General features: G+C 40.0%; 1 protein-coding gene and 1 pseudogene across 1 annotated transcript; both read left to right on the top strand.

Annotated features, from left to right (window-relative positions):
* LOC132275462 (endochitinase EP3-like) overlaps window positions 1-5,091 on the top strand; it is a 47,621-nt pseudogene extending 42,530 nt beyond the window's left edge.
* An 870-nt stretch (window positions 5,092-5,961) lies between these two features.
* On the top strand, window positions 5,962-7,853 carry LOC132301992 (endochitinase EP3-like). Its single transcript, XM_059799040.1, has 2 exons — window positions 5,962-6,438; window positions 7,301-7,853. Exons 1-2 carry the CDS (start codon window positions 6,024-6,026, stop codon window positions 7,705-7,707), a joined length of 822 nt encoding a protein of 273 aa, XP_059655023.1. The 5' UTR covers window positions 5,962-6,023; the 3' UTR covers window positions 7,708-7,853.
* The last annotated feature ends 7,771 nt before the right edge of the window (window positions 7,854-15,624 follow it).

Here is a 15,624-nt window from a genome sequence, read left to right as displayed (position 1 = left end):
TTGCTTCAATTATTAGATTGGAATGTAAAGGTCACACCTTTATTTATTTATTTTCATTTTTCTTACTGATGAGTGGTGATCACTTTCCCATATCCATGAAACAAAACATGTCTCCATAGGACTGTTAAGTAGTTGGATCAAAGGAGCAAACCGTGTTTCAACAAATTACTTGTATCTTTAAGTAATAGTATGTTATATCATCATTTTTATCTCTGTCAGGGGCGGAGCCACGATTTGAATTCACGGGGGCATAGTGGAAATTTTTTTTAAATTTTTTTAAAAAAAATAAGAATAAGAAGAAGAAAAAGAGAAATAAAAATAAAATTTAAAGGAAACAAATTAGAGCATGACTAAACGAGGGGAATTTAAAAAAGTAATTACAAAAATTTAAAGAGTAAAATATAAAAAATAGAAAAAGATGAAAAAAAATTTAGAAACTAATAATTTTAGGGGGGCATAATAAACAAATATATATATATATGTTAAAAAAAAAAAAAAATTAAAAACCATATATATACATAGGGCAGGGCGAGGCCGGAGCATGTGCCCCTGGGCACAAGATAGCTCTACACCTGATCTTTGTCTCATATAAATGATTCAGAATTTTCCTTTCTCATTCTTTTTTATTATAAATCATATTTTACAACATTAAAGCTTTTAAACATTACTCCTATACAGATTGAAGTAATGAGCTAAATCACATTGTAATTTTGTTGAAATATTTACAATACATTGCAGCAATTGATGTTTTATAATAAAGCATCCAAGCACATTATTTTGATGAAAGAAATGTATGTTTAAGAGTTGTTGACAAGTCTTGGTTGATAAAGTAAATGACATACTGACCCACCAAGTTTATCTTTTTCTACCCAAACAAAAAGCACAAATTATTGGACAGGAATCCAATGAATTACATCATGCCCCCATCTACAAGTGGACAACAATCCAGCTCTTTGTCATGGGCTTAGAGTTTCAGCACCACTCTAGCTACTCCTGAGCGGCACCAAGACGTTGCTTCTACTCTTGCAAGTGCTTGGTCAGCCTAACTCCCGTGCACACCTTAGCCAACACACTCCCCTTGTGCGTTTACTAGTGTTGTAGTGTTCATCGCCCTCTCCTCACTTGGCTTACACACTCACACACACTAAGGCACTTAAGTTGGCAACTAAAGAACACTTCTATTACTTCAAAGAATACTTTATACAAGGCTAGCACTCAAACTCTCTACAACGTTCTCAAGACTCACTCCAGGACTTAATGGCTACAAAATGAAGTCCTACTCCTATTTATAGGCATCTCCATCCCTAATAGACAACTAGGATGCATTCTAACCGACAGTGGAGATCGATTCTCTAGAATCTTCTCCCACCTTCTTCACACTTCCATACTTATCCACAAGTATCTACAACATTCTAGAACTCTCCATACTACTCCACATAATTCTGGAGAACTCTAGAACCTTTCACACACTTCTACAATATACTACACATATCTAGAATCTTCCACACAACTCTAGACAGCTTTGGAAGACTCTAGAAACTCCACTTGCCATGCAGCTCCCTACTCAGCGTCTGTGTGTCACCTGCGTGTCCTAACCTCCACAGGCGGGGCGTGACATTTTCCCCCATCCATTTTTGTGACGCCCTCATCACGGTTTCTTCTGCTGACCCAGCCTCTCGTAGGTCATCAGCACTTGCGTATATGTCCTTGGCCCAAACATACGAGTGCCCTTCCGGAGATGTGAGGTCCTCACGAGCTCCATCGTGTTGATTGCCACCTCTGGACTATCATTCCTGCCCATGAGCGGCACCATGCATGCGGCTTTGCCTTCCTCGCCTCCAAGCATCATCAATGCACCAAGGCATGGTAGTGACGCATCGTTGTTCCTGTCCATAAACTCCACCCCCAGCACCATGTCGTGGTCGTCTATCTCCGCAACCTAGAAGTCGGCCTTACCCTTCCGCCCTTGCATGCATAGCTCCACTTCCTTGCACACTTTTCTCACACGTGCCTCCTCGGAGTTGACGGCCTTGATCCAGCCCTCTGTCTTACATATCTCCAAGCCAAGTCGCTGAGCCTCCTTCGGGGTAATGAAGTTGTGTGTGGTGCCCGTGTCCACCAACGCTTGCACGGCTTTGCCACTAACTTGCGCATCCACATAGCGCACCCCGCTTACCTTCTTCACTTTGCCCTTCTTCTTGGTGTCATGCACTATGCTACTTAGTATCTGTATAGCCCCTATGCACTTGTCTTAATCACTGCCCACATTGTCCATCTTGCCCTTGCCCTTATCCTTCACAAGGGCGCTTATGGTCTTGTTAGGGTAATGTCGCAATATGTGTAGCCCTTCGCACAAGTAGCATTTCGGTGGCTCCCACTTGCCCTTGTCGCGGCACTCCCCTTTGACACTAGGCTTGGACCTCTCTCCATGGTCTTTACCCTTGTCATGACGTGGGCATCTCTCCTCATCGCTGGATTTTGGCGAGCCCCTTTTCTTGAAGCGTCGGTCTCCCCCACTTTTGCCTTGGTCCCTCCTAGGAGACATGGCCCTCTTGTCATCGCACCTAAAGTCTTCAAGGCGCTCCGCTATAGCCATTACGGATGCCAAGTCTCTAGGCTCCCTCCTCTTCAGCTCCGTGGCCACCCAAGACTACAACCCATTAATGAACAAGCACATACGTTGCCACTCCGGCATCTCCGGGATCTCCAGCATGAAGTTGGAGTACTCCTCCACATACTCCCTTATGCTACCCTTTTGCTTCAGGCACCTGAGGTTGATCATGGCGAGGTCCTCAATGCACTTAAGGTAGAACTGCCTCTTGAACTCCTCCCATGTGTCAACCATTCTTGCACCTCTACCAGTGAAGCGCTGCCTCCACCATAGAGCAGCAGTGTCCGTGAGGTACATAGTGTCTGTCTGCACCTTCTCCTTATCGTCCTCGATTTCCATGCACTCGAAGTACCGCTCTATATGCCGGAAGAAGTTATCAATTTGGCTCACATTCCTTACCCCATCGTACTCCTTGGGCTACGACACCTTCTTCTTCCTTGGTTTCACTAACACCTCACATGCCTGGGAGAACTCCTTCTTGCACTCGGCAATCTCCACGCGCAAGTCGTCTACCCGATCATACAAGTCCCTTTCCTTCTCTCGCGCCTTGTTGGCGATGCCGTCAATTAGATCGTAGAGCTCTGCCATCTTTCTCTTGAGCCTGGTGAACTTGGTCTCCATGTAAACCACATGTGTGGCGAGCTTCTCCTCCAAGCTATGCTCCAAGACGTGGACTTGGTGGTCTCCTCCGCTAGCCATGTCTACTCCACAAAGCTCCCTTGACGAACCTACTCTGATACCAACTGTCACGGGCTTAGAGTTTCAGCACCACTCTAGCTACTCTCGTGCGGCACCAAGATGTTGCTTCTACTCTCGCAAATGCTTGGTCAGCCTAACTCCTGTGTACACCTTAGCCAACACACTCCCCTCATGCGCTTACTAGTGTTATAATAGCCCTCGCCCTTTCCTCACTTGGCTTGCACACTCACACACACTAAGGCACTTAAGTTGCCAATTAAATAACACTTCTATTACTTCAAAGAATACTTTGTACAAGGCTAGCACTCAAACTTTCTACAAAGCTCTCAAGACTCATTCCAGGACTTGATGGCTACAAAATGGAGTCCTACTCCTATTTATAGACATCCCTATCCCTAATAGACGACTAGGATGCATTCTAACTGACGGTGGAGATCGATTCTTTAGAATATTCTCCCACCTTCTTTACACTTCCTTACTTATCCATAAGTATCTACAACATTCTAGGACTCTCCATATTACTCCACACAATTCTGGAGAACTCTAGAACCTTCCACACATGTCTACAATATACTACACATATCTAGAATCTTCCACACAACTCTAGTTAGCTCCGGAAGACTCTAGAAACTCCACTCGCCATGCAGTTGCCATGCAGCTCCCTACTCAGCGTCTGCGTGTCACCTGCATGGCCTAACCTCCATAGGCGGGGCGTGACATCTTGCTTCAAGTTTTATTGTTGTGATTGTTCTAAACTTGTTTTTATAATCTAATTAGTTTCAGTTATAATACATGTTTGAGTAATGTACCACTATAATTCAAATCGAATCTAATATGAGATTGAGTTTAAAATTTTAACCCGAACACAATTGAGTAACAAAAATATCTTTGATTATCATTAACTACCGAAGTGTACACCAGTTACGTAATAATGGGATTATTTTGATGAAAGAAAGGTACCATTAAATAATTATTGAAAGGTCTTAATTTAAAATGGAAAACAAAAAAAGTAAATGACATGTAGGCTCACCAAGGACCCAAGTTTCACATGTAGTCCCCATAACGAAGTTAAGGTCGTTCCCTGCTTGTCCCACTAGTAATACAGTTGCCTCAATTATTTCATATTGTATTGGAATAAGGAGTTCACACCCTTTTTTTTTCACTTTTATTTCTGATTTCATTTTTCATATCCATCAAACAAAGCCTTCTCCGTAATACTGTTAACTAATTTTATCAAAGGAACAAATGGTGTTTCAACAATTTACTTCTAGCTTGAAGAAGAAATGCGTCTTCATCATTATGGTCCACTTCAGCTGTCATGAACTACAATTATGGTCCAGCCGGGATTGATAACAACTTTGATGGACTGAACAACCCTGAAATTGTGGCCTCAGATGCTGTTGTGTCGTTCAAGACGGCCTTATGGTTTTGGATGAAAAATGTTAACCAAGTCATGGGACATGGGTTCGGAGCAACAATAGAAGCCATCAATGGTGCACTTGAATGTAAAGGTGCGAACCCTGAGGCCGTTAAAGCTCGTGTAGACTATTACACCAAATACTGCAACGAAATCGTTATCGACCCTGGCACTAGTCTCTACTGCTAGGTCGCATATCAAAGTTCTTCTATATATATATATATATATATATTGGGTACATGAATTGTAAGGAAATAAAGAGTAGTCTGAAGTTAATCTGTTTAGGTTCTTATTGATAGTTTCCTGTATTTTGGACCTAACATTAATGTTCTCTTAGACTACTTGTATTGATATATGATCTATAAGGGATAAAAAAAAAAAAAAAAATAACATGAATCAAAATGTATCGTTTGGTTCATCCTGTAGCAATAAACTTTTGCATGCATTTTCAGATTATTCAATGTGCATCAACAAGATGATTGAGAAGAACAAAAACAGAAAGGCTAAAACAAAAAATTATTTCACTAAAAACTTAGTTTTGAAAATTTCCACAAAAACGTTTTTTGTTTGGAAAAATGTCATGAGTTATGTACATTATGCGTTTCTCAAAACTATATTTGGTATAAAATACAAGTTATTAGGTTAGACTACGAGGAGGGGCAGAATGTGAATCTCACATCTTATTTGTAAAAATGTCCACAAGGGTTTGACAAAGTCGCATTTGAAAAATAATTGATCATAGGATTCCAATTCATTGATACAGAGAACACATAGTGTGGCATTGATGTGGGAGGTGCATCTTCTGTTAATGGTTGGAAGGCGGTGTTGGATGGCAACCCACAATGTGAATGAGTGTTTTGGGATTGATGGCTTGGTCTAGACTAGGTGAACCCATGGTAGGGTGGGTAGGTGTTGGTTTAGATGTTTCAAAGTTTGGGATATTGAGAATTTTCCTGCATTTGATGGGCATATAACTTTATTTTGGTTTTGTGGATTAGTTGGAATGTTGGCTGTTGGAAGTAGTTAAGGTACTAGTGTTGTGATTGCATTATATTCCTCTTTGGAATATAAAATAAAATAAATCATGTAAAACCCTCTTATTAAAAGGTAAAAGTCTACCACGGTCCACGGACCAAACCATACGCGTATTCAAGAAAATTGCGTGTCAAACTTGAAGAAATAATCCCACTTTTTCCTGGCACATTCCATTGACTACACGTTATAAAATACCTCTATATCAACCTTGCCATTAAACACCACACATTTCTCTTCAAACAATATATACTTCTTTTCAACATGGTTGCTTTAAATTTCGAAAAGACCCTACTCACAATAATTCTGGCCGGAATCCTTGCCGGATCTCTGCCGGAATCCGTGGTGGGTCAGGACTGCGGTTGTGCTGCGGACCTGTGCTGTAGTGAGCATGGATACTGTGGCGTTGGGGATGCCTATTGCGGCACAGGTTGCCGAGAGGGTCCTTGCTATGTCACACCTAGTAGTGGTGTCTCTGTCGCTGACACTGTGACAGACGCATTCTTTAATGCCATCATCGGCCAAGCCGGTGCAGATTGTGCCGGCAAGAACTTCTACACCAGAGCTGCATTTCTTGAAGCTGCCAATTCCAATTCTCAATTTGGCACCACTGGCTCTGTTGATGATTCCAAACGTGAGATTGCAGCCTTCTTTGCACACGTATCACATGAAACAACAAGTAAGATTTCATCATATCCCTGTACGTATATAGAAATTTATAGGTAGATAACCTTTCAATAATTATGCATATATCTATACAAATATATATTTATATATGCGCAAATATTTATGCTAGTGCATGCGCAAATACATTTATACCTGCATATGTAGTATTTCAAGAGGGGTTGTAACTTGTAACCAGTGACGGAACTAGCAAGGACCCGCTGGTAGCGTCCGCGCCACCACTGGTCTTTTTCTTATTATTTACCGTTCTACTTAGCTGATATTGATGCTTTACAGTTATCCTCAAGTCTCCATTTCTTTTTTCTCCTTATTTACTAAAAGAATTTACTTTGATTCTTATTATTTTTAATACTATAAATGACTTTCCTTATTAGGATTTAGATTATGATTGCGGAATCTAGAATTAATGGAGAGAGGAACTTGATTTTTTTTTTTTACCAAGATGACACACAATTATATATATATAAAAGATTTATTTATTTATTTATTAAATTTATGGGCACCTAGATAGATACTATATGTTGGTACACGCATGTCACAAGTTTTTGACTTTGATTAGTTCATATATAACACACACCATCTACATATACCCTGCAAAAAATCATAAAGTATTAATTCAAAAGGGTTGACGTAGCACATTTTGGTACTAGTATTAACATAGAAATATGTATGTGCATGACTTTTCAATATATTTATATAAAGATATATATATGTATCTACTTGTGCGTTAATAATAACATATAGCGACACACAAAAGTGAAAAACTGATGTTCATTGTTAATAAATCTTTGCTATAGTAGTAAACTTTTATCATAAAATATAAATATTACAACAACCAAAATCTTTTTTTTGTGCAGACTTTTGCCATATTGAAGAGATTGATGGTGCCACTCAGGACTACTGCGACGAAAATTATCCACAGTATCCTTGTGCACCCAACAAGGCTTACTATGGCCGAGGTCCACTTCAGCTAACATGGAACTACAATTATGCTCTAGCCGGAAATGCTATCAAATTTGATGGACTAGCAAACCCTGACATTGTGGCCTCAGATGTAGTTGTGTCGTTCAAGGCCGCCTTATGGTTTTGGATGACCAATGTTCACCCTATCCTCGGACAAGGGTTTGGAGAAACAATCCGTAAAATCAATGGTGATGTTGAATGCGATGGTAAAGAGCCTGAGAAAGTTAATTCTCGTGTGGAGTATTACACCAACTACTGCAACCAACTTGGTGTCACAACTGGCGATAATCTCTACTGCTAGGTCACACACATTAAAGTTGTTCTATTATACAAAATTTCCAAGGGTACGTACATCACCTGGAAGGAAATAAAGTTTAGGTTATTGACACTTTCCTGTGTTTTCAACATGGACCTAATAATATACTCTTTTGACTACTTGTTTTCATACATCGATGATCCAAATAAATAAATAATATGATCAAATCAAAATTTATCGTTTGATTCATCCTATAGCAATAAAAATTTTGCATTTTTATATGATTTAATGTGGATAAAAGATAGCTTAATTAGGAGATGAAAAGAACAGCTAAAATTAAGAGGTTTGATTCAGAACTAAGCTTCTGCTGACCTTGTTTTGTATGACCTGGTTAATAATAGCTAATTGTTTTGTTTGTTGCTAGGTCCATCCTTCCAGTTCGTAGCCTTTTTGTTTGCTGTTGGGCCCTTTTTGTCCCTAATAGCCGATAGAAGTCGAGTAGATACACCCAAACGAGTCCACTCATTTTCACTGAACTGTCAAAACCAGGCCCAAAATAGGAATCCCACATTCTGCACAATAAGGTCCTATTTGGCAACAACTTTTGCATATGTGAAATTTTTTTTTAAACAGGGTACTGTAGCAAAACAAAATACAAAAGCGCGTTTAGTAATATTTGCTGCAATTTGAATAGTACTACATATTTATTCGAATCAGATCGTTGATGTGCAAAATTGTGATTAGATTGCATCAGTAATTTTGATTCGAATAAATATAGTAATAAAATATCTAACGTGCACTTCTAATATTATCTAATCAATGGTCAATATTTTATATAGATTCAACTGCCTTCGTTTTAAATTCACTCATCTATCCGAATTAACCTAATCTAACTTTTTCTCTGGCCTTTCTCTAACCCTTCAGCCGCCTCCCCTTTGTTTCCTTCTATTTGCTCCCCACTCCCTCCCATGGGAGTGGGGAGGTGCTGATCCTTACCTCTCACCGCTTAATAAATTCGGCATGTTGTAATGAGTTCACTCGGTGGGTGGGTTTGACGCCGTTTTGCTGATCTTTTGCTAGATTTACTCCTGTTTGGCTCCTGGCTCGACGGGGTGGATATGTTGTTTTGTCTCCGGCTAGATCTCTGATCTATGTCAGGTTTTGGTGTCCCCGCCTTTTTGTGCTAGGTTTGGGTGGTTTTCTCTAGTCGGTGGTGCGTTGTGGATGCAGCCTTGGAGCTGTTGCCTTGCTGATGGCCTGACCTTTGGATCACTCCCGTTGCTGCTCTTCTCCCTTGGTGGTCCGCTGGTGCATTTTGGCTTGTTTCTTAGCAAATCTGAAGCATGTTCTTTAATTTTTTTCTTTTATTGCTTCATGATTTGTTTGCCTCTTGGCCGATGTTCTTGCCTTGTAGATGCCGTATGGCATTTTTTTCTTACCAGGATAAAATAAAAAATTTTAAAAAAAAATCAATAAATGTAAATTAAATAAAGGCACTGTAACGACCCGAATCCGTGGATCCAGACTGTTACCGGGTTCTTGCCTGAACCCAAGGTCAACTAGGTCATACACTCTATTTCCTATATTCAAACCTGTCATAAAACTTATGGAGCTCAGAATACTCAAGGGTGCAAGCTTACGATGCTAGTCAACATTAAAGGAATGTTTAGTCGGTTAATGGGCCTTCATCGGCCGGGTATTAAGGCATGATCGGCCGGCTGACCTAGATGGTCGGTCGGCCGAAACGAGGGTGAAGTTTACAAGCTCTCGGGAGTTTCACTGTAGGCATTTCGGTCAGCTGACGATGGGGGTTCAGTCGGCTGAACCTGGAGTTTCGATCGACTGATGGTGAGGATTAGCCGGCCAAAACATGCTAACCTGGGATTAAAATCACTGGAAGTGCATACTGATTATGTATAATGTATACTAAACCCATAATGAACCTATCAAGTACTGAAATTCCGAATTCACGGCAAATACTCATCATTATACAAGAATAGCCGTCACTAAATTTGCCAACAATATAACATTGTTCTCCCATTCAATACAAGCAATTACATGGTTTCCATATACATCAAAATATAGTCAAATGTCTTAATTATATTACATGGCCATGATTAACAAAGGAATGGGAAAATATACAAAAGGTATAAAATAAACTCCTAGTCATCCTCACACTTGTGGAAGGTCGGTATCCACTACTTCTTTTTCGGTTCCTGAAAAATGTTAAATAATGGGGTAAGCATAAAGCTTAGTAGATGGTACTTAAGACACTCCTCTTGTGTCCCCGTGAACCCAACCAAAGAATAGAACAATAGTAAACGAGGTCATACAAAGCAGGGTAAAAATACTATATCAATTCCAAGTTCAAAATAATTAAATGTCATGCCGTGAATGCAATGTTATGCATGTCACTCCCCATTTTTAGGAAAATCCATCACTTCACAAATTGTTAATATAACCCGCCCTTTGGTGACTCTGCAGCGATACGAGAGAATGATTGGCTACTGTCCCTAACCTTTGGTACCCCCGCAGCATCATCTTGGGCCCAGATAGCTCAACCACACTAGGGCAATCTCCCTAGTTTTCTCTAGGCTATATCAACACACCGGCCCTTTGATGACCCCACGGCAACCGGGTTTTCTCAAAACACTTTATCAAAATTTCTCCCCAAAATTCCATATTCGCGTTTATTTCAAAACACTTTACCTTTTCTTTTATGCCCAATGCTATGAAATGCATATCAGGTACTTCACCAATAATATGAGCATAAAAGAATTTTACACCACACAATTTAATATGCTCCTTCATGGCATCTTCTAGAAAATCAATAAACACCGTAGGCATGTAAATTTACACCTAAGTATGCTTTTTACATAATTTCATCAACATATACAAGTATAGATTCCAAATACAACAAATATATCATTCTCAAGACAATTAACTTAAAATTAAGCATGTTTTACAACAATTAAAGAGAGACGACTCACAAAGGAACAAGAAAAGTGTGAATTAAGGACCTCTACCTTAAAATGATTCAAAACCCCATATTTTAGACTTCAAACCCTAGGATTAGAGATCCTCCAAATGGTGGCCAAATGAGGATTGGCTCGAATCAACTCATAGGCCTCGTTGTGGGCTTCAATTTGCCGCAAACGGCACTTAAAAATACCAATTAAAGAGAGAGAGATCTAGGATTGAAGTTGTAAATGAAAAAGAAAAAGAAAAAGTAAGATAAAGGGGAGAGAGAGAAAACTAGCGGGAGAGAGAGAAGGAAATGGAGACCAAAACATGGTCTCCTTGCCTTTTTGTATGCAAATGGTGGGTCCCACCTTTTTCTTTTTATTTTTCCTTTTTCTTTTGTCTTTTAATTTGCACCACATACATATACATATACATAACTATATAAAATGCATATAAGGCATATCAAATAAAATGCATGGAGTGCAAATGGAACCAATCAAAATCCCTGGATGCAACAATACCGGCAGCGGGTCCCACACGGGACCGTCTGGCCCGAAAAACTAAAAAATGGAAAGAAAAATCACCCTTACATTTCAAAGAGTCCTGGACTCAATGAAATGTCCTAAACAACTCTCAGACACGACCGGCACGCCCCGTAGTGTCCGGTATGCAAAACGGTAAAAAACGAAAATGCCCTTGCGGCGACAAAAGTCCAGAAAAATGAAAAATGTTAAAAATTGGAAACATCACAATCTCCCCAACTTAAAAAGATTTCATCCCCGAAATCAAGCCATACCTGGGGATTGAAGCAACTCTGGGTACCTGAAGCGAGCTTGCTGTTCAAGCTCCCAAGTAGCCTACTTGACTTCGTGGTGTCTCCAAAGAACTTTCACTAACTGTACTGTTTTGCCCCTTAACACCTTCTGCCATGTGTCAAGGATCTGCACTGGTCCCTCTTTATAGGAGACATTCTCATCAATGTCCACGTCAACCCAATCCAACACATGAGATGGATCCGATTCATACTTTCGTAGTATCGACACATGAAAAATATTGTGAACCTTATCCATCTATGGTAGCAAAGCAAGTCTATAGGCAACTTCTGCTACACGGTCTAAAATCTCAAATGGTCCAATGAATCGTGGTGACAACTTGCCATTCTTCCCAAACCTTATCAAACCCTTCCGTGGAGAAACCCGCAGAAAAACATGGTCTCCCACCTCAAATGATAGCAGTCGTCTCCGCCTATCTGCATAGCTCTTCTATCGGCTCTGAGTTGTCTGTCTAATCAATTTAATCTTCTCGGTAGTCTCGAGTACAATGTCGGGTCCTAATCTCAAACGGTCTAATGAATCGTGGCGACAACTTGCCACTCTTTCTAAACCTCATCAAACCTTTCCGTGGAGAAACCCGCAGGAAAACATGGTCTCCCACCTCAAATGATAGCAGTCGTCTTCGCCTATCTGCATAGCTCTTCTGTCGGCTCTGATACTAACTTTGTAATGACCCAAATCTGTAGATCCGGACCATTACCGGGTTCTTGCCCGAACCCGAGGTCAACTAGGTCATACACTCCATTGAGGTTAATTGAGTTTCAACTTGATCCATATAGTCATTTGCTACCATTGGATCCGCATCGCCCTCAAACATAACTAGCATCAACTAAGAAAACCCCTTAATAATCTTAAGATGCTTCTGAGCTGACGTCTCCTCAACTTGAACTGTAGGTTATGGTGCCGACTATGGCTGAGCAGCAATGGTGACCCTCACGGCCCTCTACAATACCAGTTCCGCAGGACCTTCATCCACTTCTACGGGTGCTTCAACATTATCTTTCCTTGTGGGAACAACTCTTAGGGGAATCAAGTCCCTAAGATGTGTGTCGTCATCATTTAGCTCCTCCGGATTGGAACTGAAGCTCTCGCTAGCATCACCCCTAGTCGGCCTAGGGCCAACTTCCTTGAGTTCCTCACGCCATGACATTGTGCTATAAAATGAGAAAATGGTTCAATGACAAGACACTAAGGTTCACCTTGGATGACTCAACTTGGAATGATGCCATAACGACACTTCGTATGCTTAACTATACAAGAAACATTTTAACACAAACATTTAAGCATATAAGCACATAAGCAGTTAATCACGCTTCTTCAAGTAATAAACAAGTAGCAATTAGTCACATAACCAATGCAATCAACATCCCATCTAATCCTAAGTAGGCTTCTACCCGTCGTCCTATAGGTTTTCGAACTACTGCTCTGATACCAACTTTGTAACGACCCGAATCTGTGGATCTGGACCGTTACCGAGTCCTTGCCCGAACCCGAGGTCATCTGGGTCATACACTCCATTTCCTATATTCAAACTTGTCATAAGACTCGCTCTGGAGCTCATAATACTCAAGGGTGCAAGCTTACAATGCTGGTCAACATTACAGGTCAAAAGGAATGTTCAACCAGCTGATGGGCCTTCATCGGTCGGCTGTTAAGGCATGATCGGCCGGCTGACCTACATGGTCGGTCGGCCAAAACGAGGGTGAAGTCTACAAGCTTTCAGGACTTTCACTGTAGGTATTTCGGTTGGCTGACGATAGGGGTTCGGTTGGCCAAACCTGGAGTTTCGGTCGACTAATGGTGTGGATCAGCCAGCCGAAACATGCTAACTTGGGATTAAACTCACTGGAAGTGCATACTGATTATGTATAATGTATACTAAACCCATAATGAACCTATCAAGTACTGAAATTCTGAATTCACGGCAAATACTCATCATTATACAAGAATAGATATAATATAATTTGCCAACAATATAACATTGTTCTCCCATTCAATACAAGCAATTACATGATTTCCATATACATCAAAATATAGTCAAATGTCTTAATTATATTACATGGCCATGATTTACAAAGGAATGGGAAATTATACAAAAGGTATAAAATAAACTCCTAGTCATCCTCATACTTATGGAAGGTCGGCATCCACTACTTCTTTTCCGGTTCCTGAAAAATGTTAAATAATGGGGTGAATGTAAAGCTCAGTAGATGTTACTTAAGACACGCCTCTTGTGTCCCCGTGTATCCAACCAAAGAATAGAACCATAGGAAACGGGGTCATACAAAGTAGGGTAAAAATACCATATCAATTCCAAGTTCAAAATAATTAAATGTCATTCCGTGAATGCAATGTTATGCATGTCACTCCCCATTTTCAGGAAAATCTATCACTTCACAAACTGTTAATATAACCCGCCCTTTGGTGACTCCGCAGCGACACAAAAGAAGGATTGGCTATTGTCCCTGACCTTTGGTACCCCCGCAGCGTCATTTTGGGCCTAGATAGCTCAACCACGCTAAGGTAATCTCCTTAGTTCCCTCTAGGCTATATTAATACACCGGCCTTTTGGTGACCCTGTGGCGACCGGGTTTTCTCAAAACACTTTATCAAAATTTCTCCCCAAAATCCCCTTTCACTTTTATTTCAAAACATTTTCCCTTTTCTTGCATGCCCAATACTATGAAATGCATATCATGTACTTCACCAATAATATGAGCGTAAAAGAATTTTACACCACACAATTTAACATGCTCATTCATGGTATCTTCTAGAAAATTAATAAACACCGTAGGCATGTAAATTAACACCTAAGCATGTTTTTTACATAATTTCATCAACATATACAAGTATAGATTCCAAATACAATAAATATATCATTCTCAAGACAATTAACTTAAAATTAAGCATGCTTTACAACAATTAAAGAGAGACGACTCACAAAGGAACAAGAAAAGTGTGAATTAAGGACCCCTACCTTAAAATGATGCAAAACCCCCAATTTTACACTCCAAACCCTAGGATTAGAGATCCTCCAAAGGGTGGCCAAATGAGGATTGGCTTCGATTAACTCGGAAGCCTCGTTATGGGCTTCAATTTGCCGTAAACGGCACTTAAAAATACCAAGTATAGAGAGAGAAAGATCTAGGATTGAAGTTGTAAATGAAAAAAAGAAAAATAAAAAGCAAGATAAAGGGGAGAGAGAGAAAACTAGCGGGAGAGAGAGAAGGAAATGGAGACCAAAACATGGTCTCCTTGCCTTTTTGTATGTAAATGGTGGGTCCTACCTTTTTCTTTTTATGTTTCCTTCTTCTTTTGTCTTTTAATTTACACCACATACATATACATGTACATAACTATATAAAATGCACATAAGGCACATCAAATAAAATGCATGGAGTGCATATGGACCCAATCAAAATCCCTAGATGCAACAATACCAGCAGCAAGTCCCACACGGGACCGTCCGGCCCGAAAAACTGAAATTGGAAAGAAAAATCACCATTACATTTCAAAGTGTCCTGGACTCAATGAAATGTCCCAAACAACTCTCAGACACGACCAGCGCGCCCCGTAGTGTTCGGTACGCAAAAAGGTAAAAGACAAAAATGCCCTTGCGGCGACAAAATTCCAGAAAAATGAAAAATGCTGAAAATTGGAAACATCACAGTCACCCCGTTAAATTTGACCTTACTTGTATGTAAATTACCAAGTTTGGAGAAACTTACAGAAACACACCTCGTGTTATGCCATTTTACCAATTCATTAAAAAAAATTTAGAAAATATATATATCTGGTACCCAAACATCCCCCACTTCAAACTCTTATGGAACTATCATGGCGTATATTTTGTGTAGATGTATATATTCTACCTGTAATGATCCTCATTTTTATCATTTTCCATTTTTTATGAATTTTTTGATTTTTTGTGTTTATTTTCGTCTTGTCTCGTTTTGCATGCCGGACACCCCGGGATGTGCCAGGTGTGTTTGAGAGTTTTTAGGGCACTTCTTAAGTTCAGGACTCTTGGAAATACATTGGTTGCCATTTTGGCATTTATTAGTTTTTCGGGGCGGGAGGTCCCAGGTGAGACCCGTTACCAGAGTTTTTGTGTACAGGAATTGTGTTACGTGTCCATTTCATTTCATGCAAAATTATTTAATGT

The sequence above is a fragment of the Cornus florida genome, unplaced genomic scaffold (assembly GCF_030987335.1).
Source record: "Cornus florida cultivar Cherokee Brave unplaced genomic scaffold, ASM3098733v1 CherokeeBrave_3.0.0_Hap2_Chr01, whole genome shotgun sequence".
NCBI classification, from domain to species: Eukaryota; Viridiplantae; Streptophyta; class Magnoliopsida; order Cornales; family Cornaceae; genus Cornus; species Cornus florida.
The sequence above is the reverse complement of the archived record's forward strand: the minus strand, read 5'-3'. Positions and strand labels throughout refer to the sequence as shown.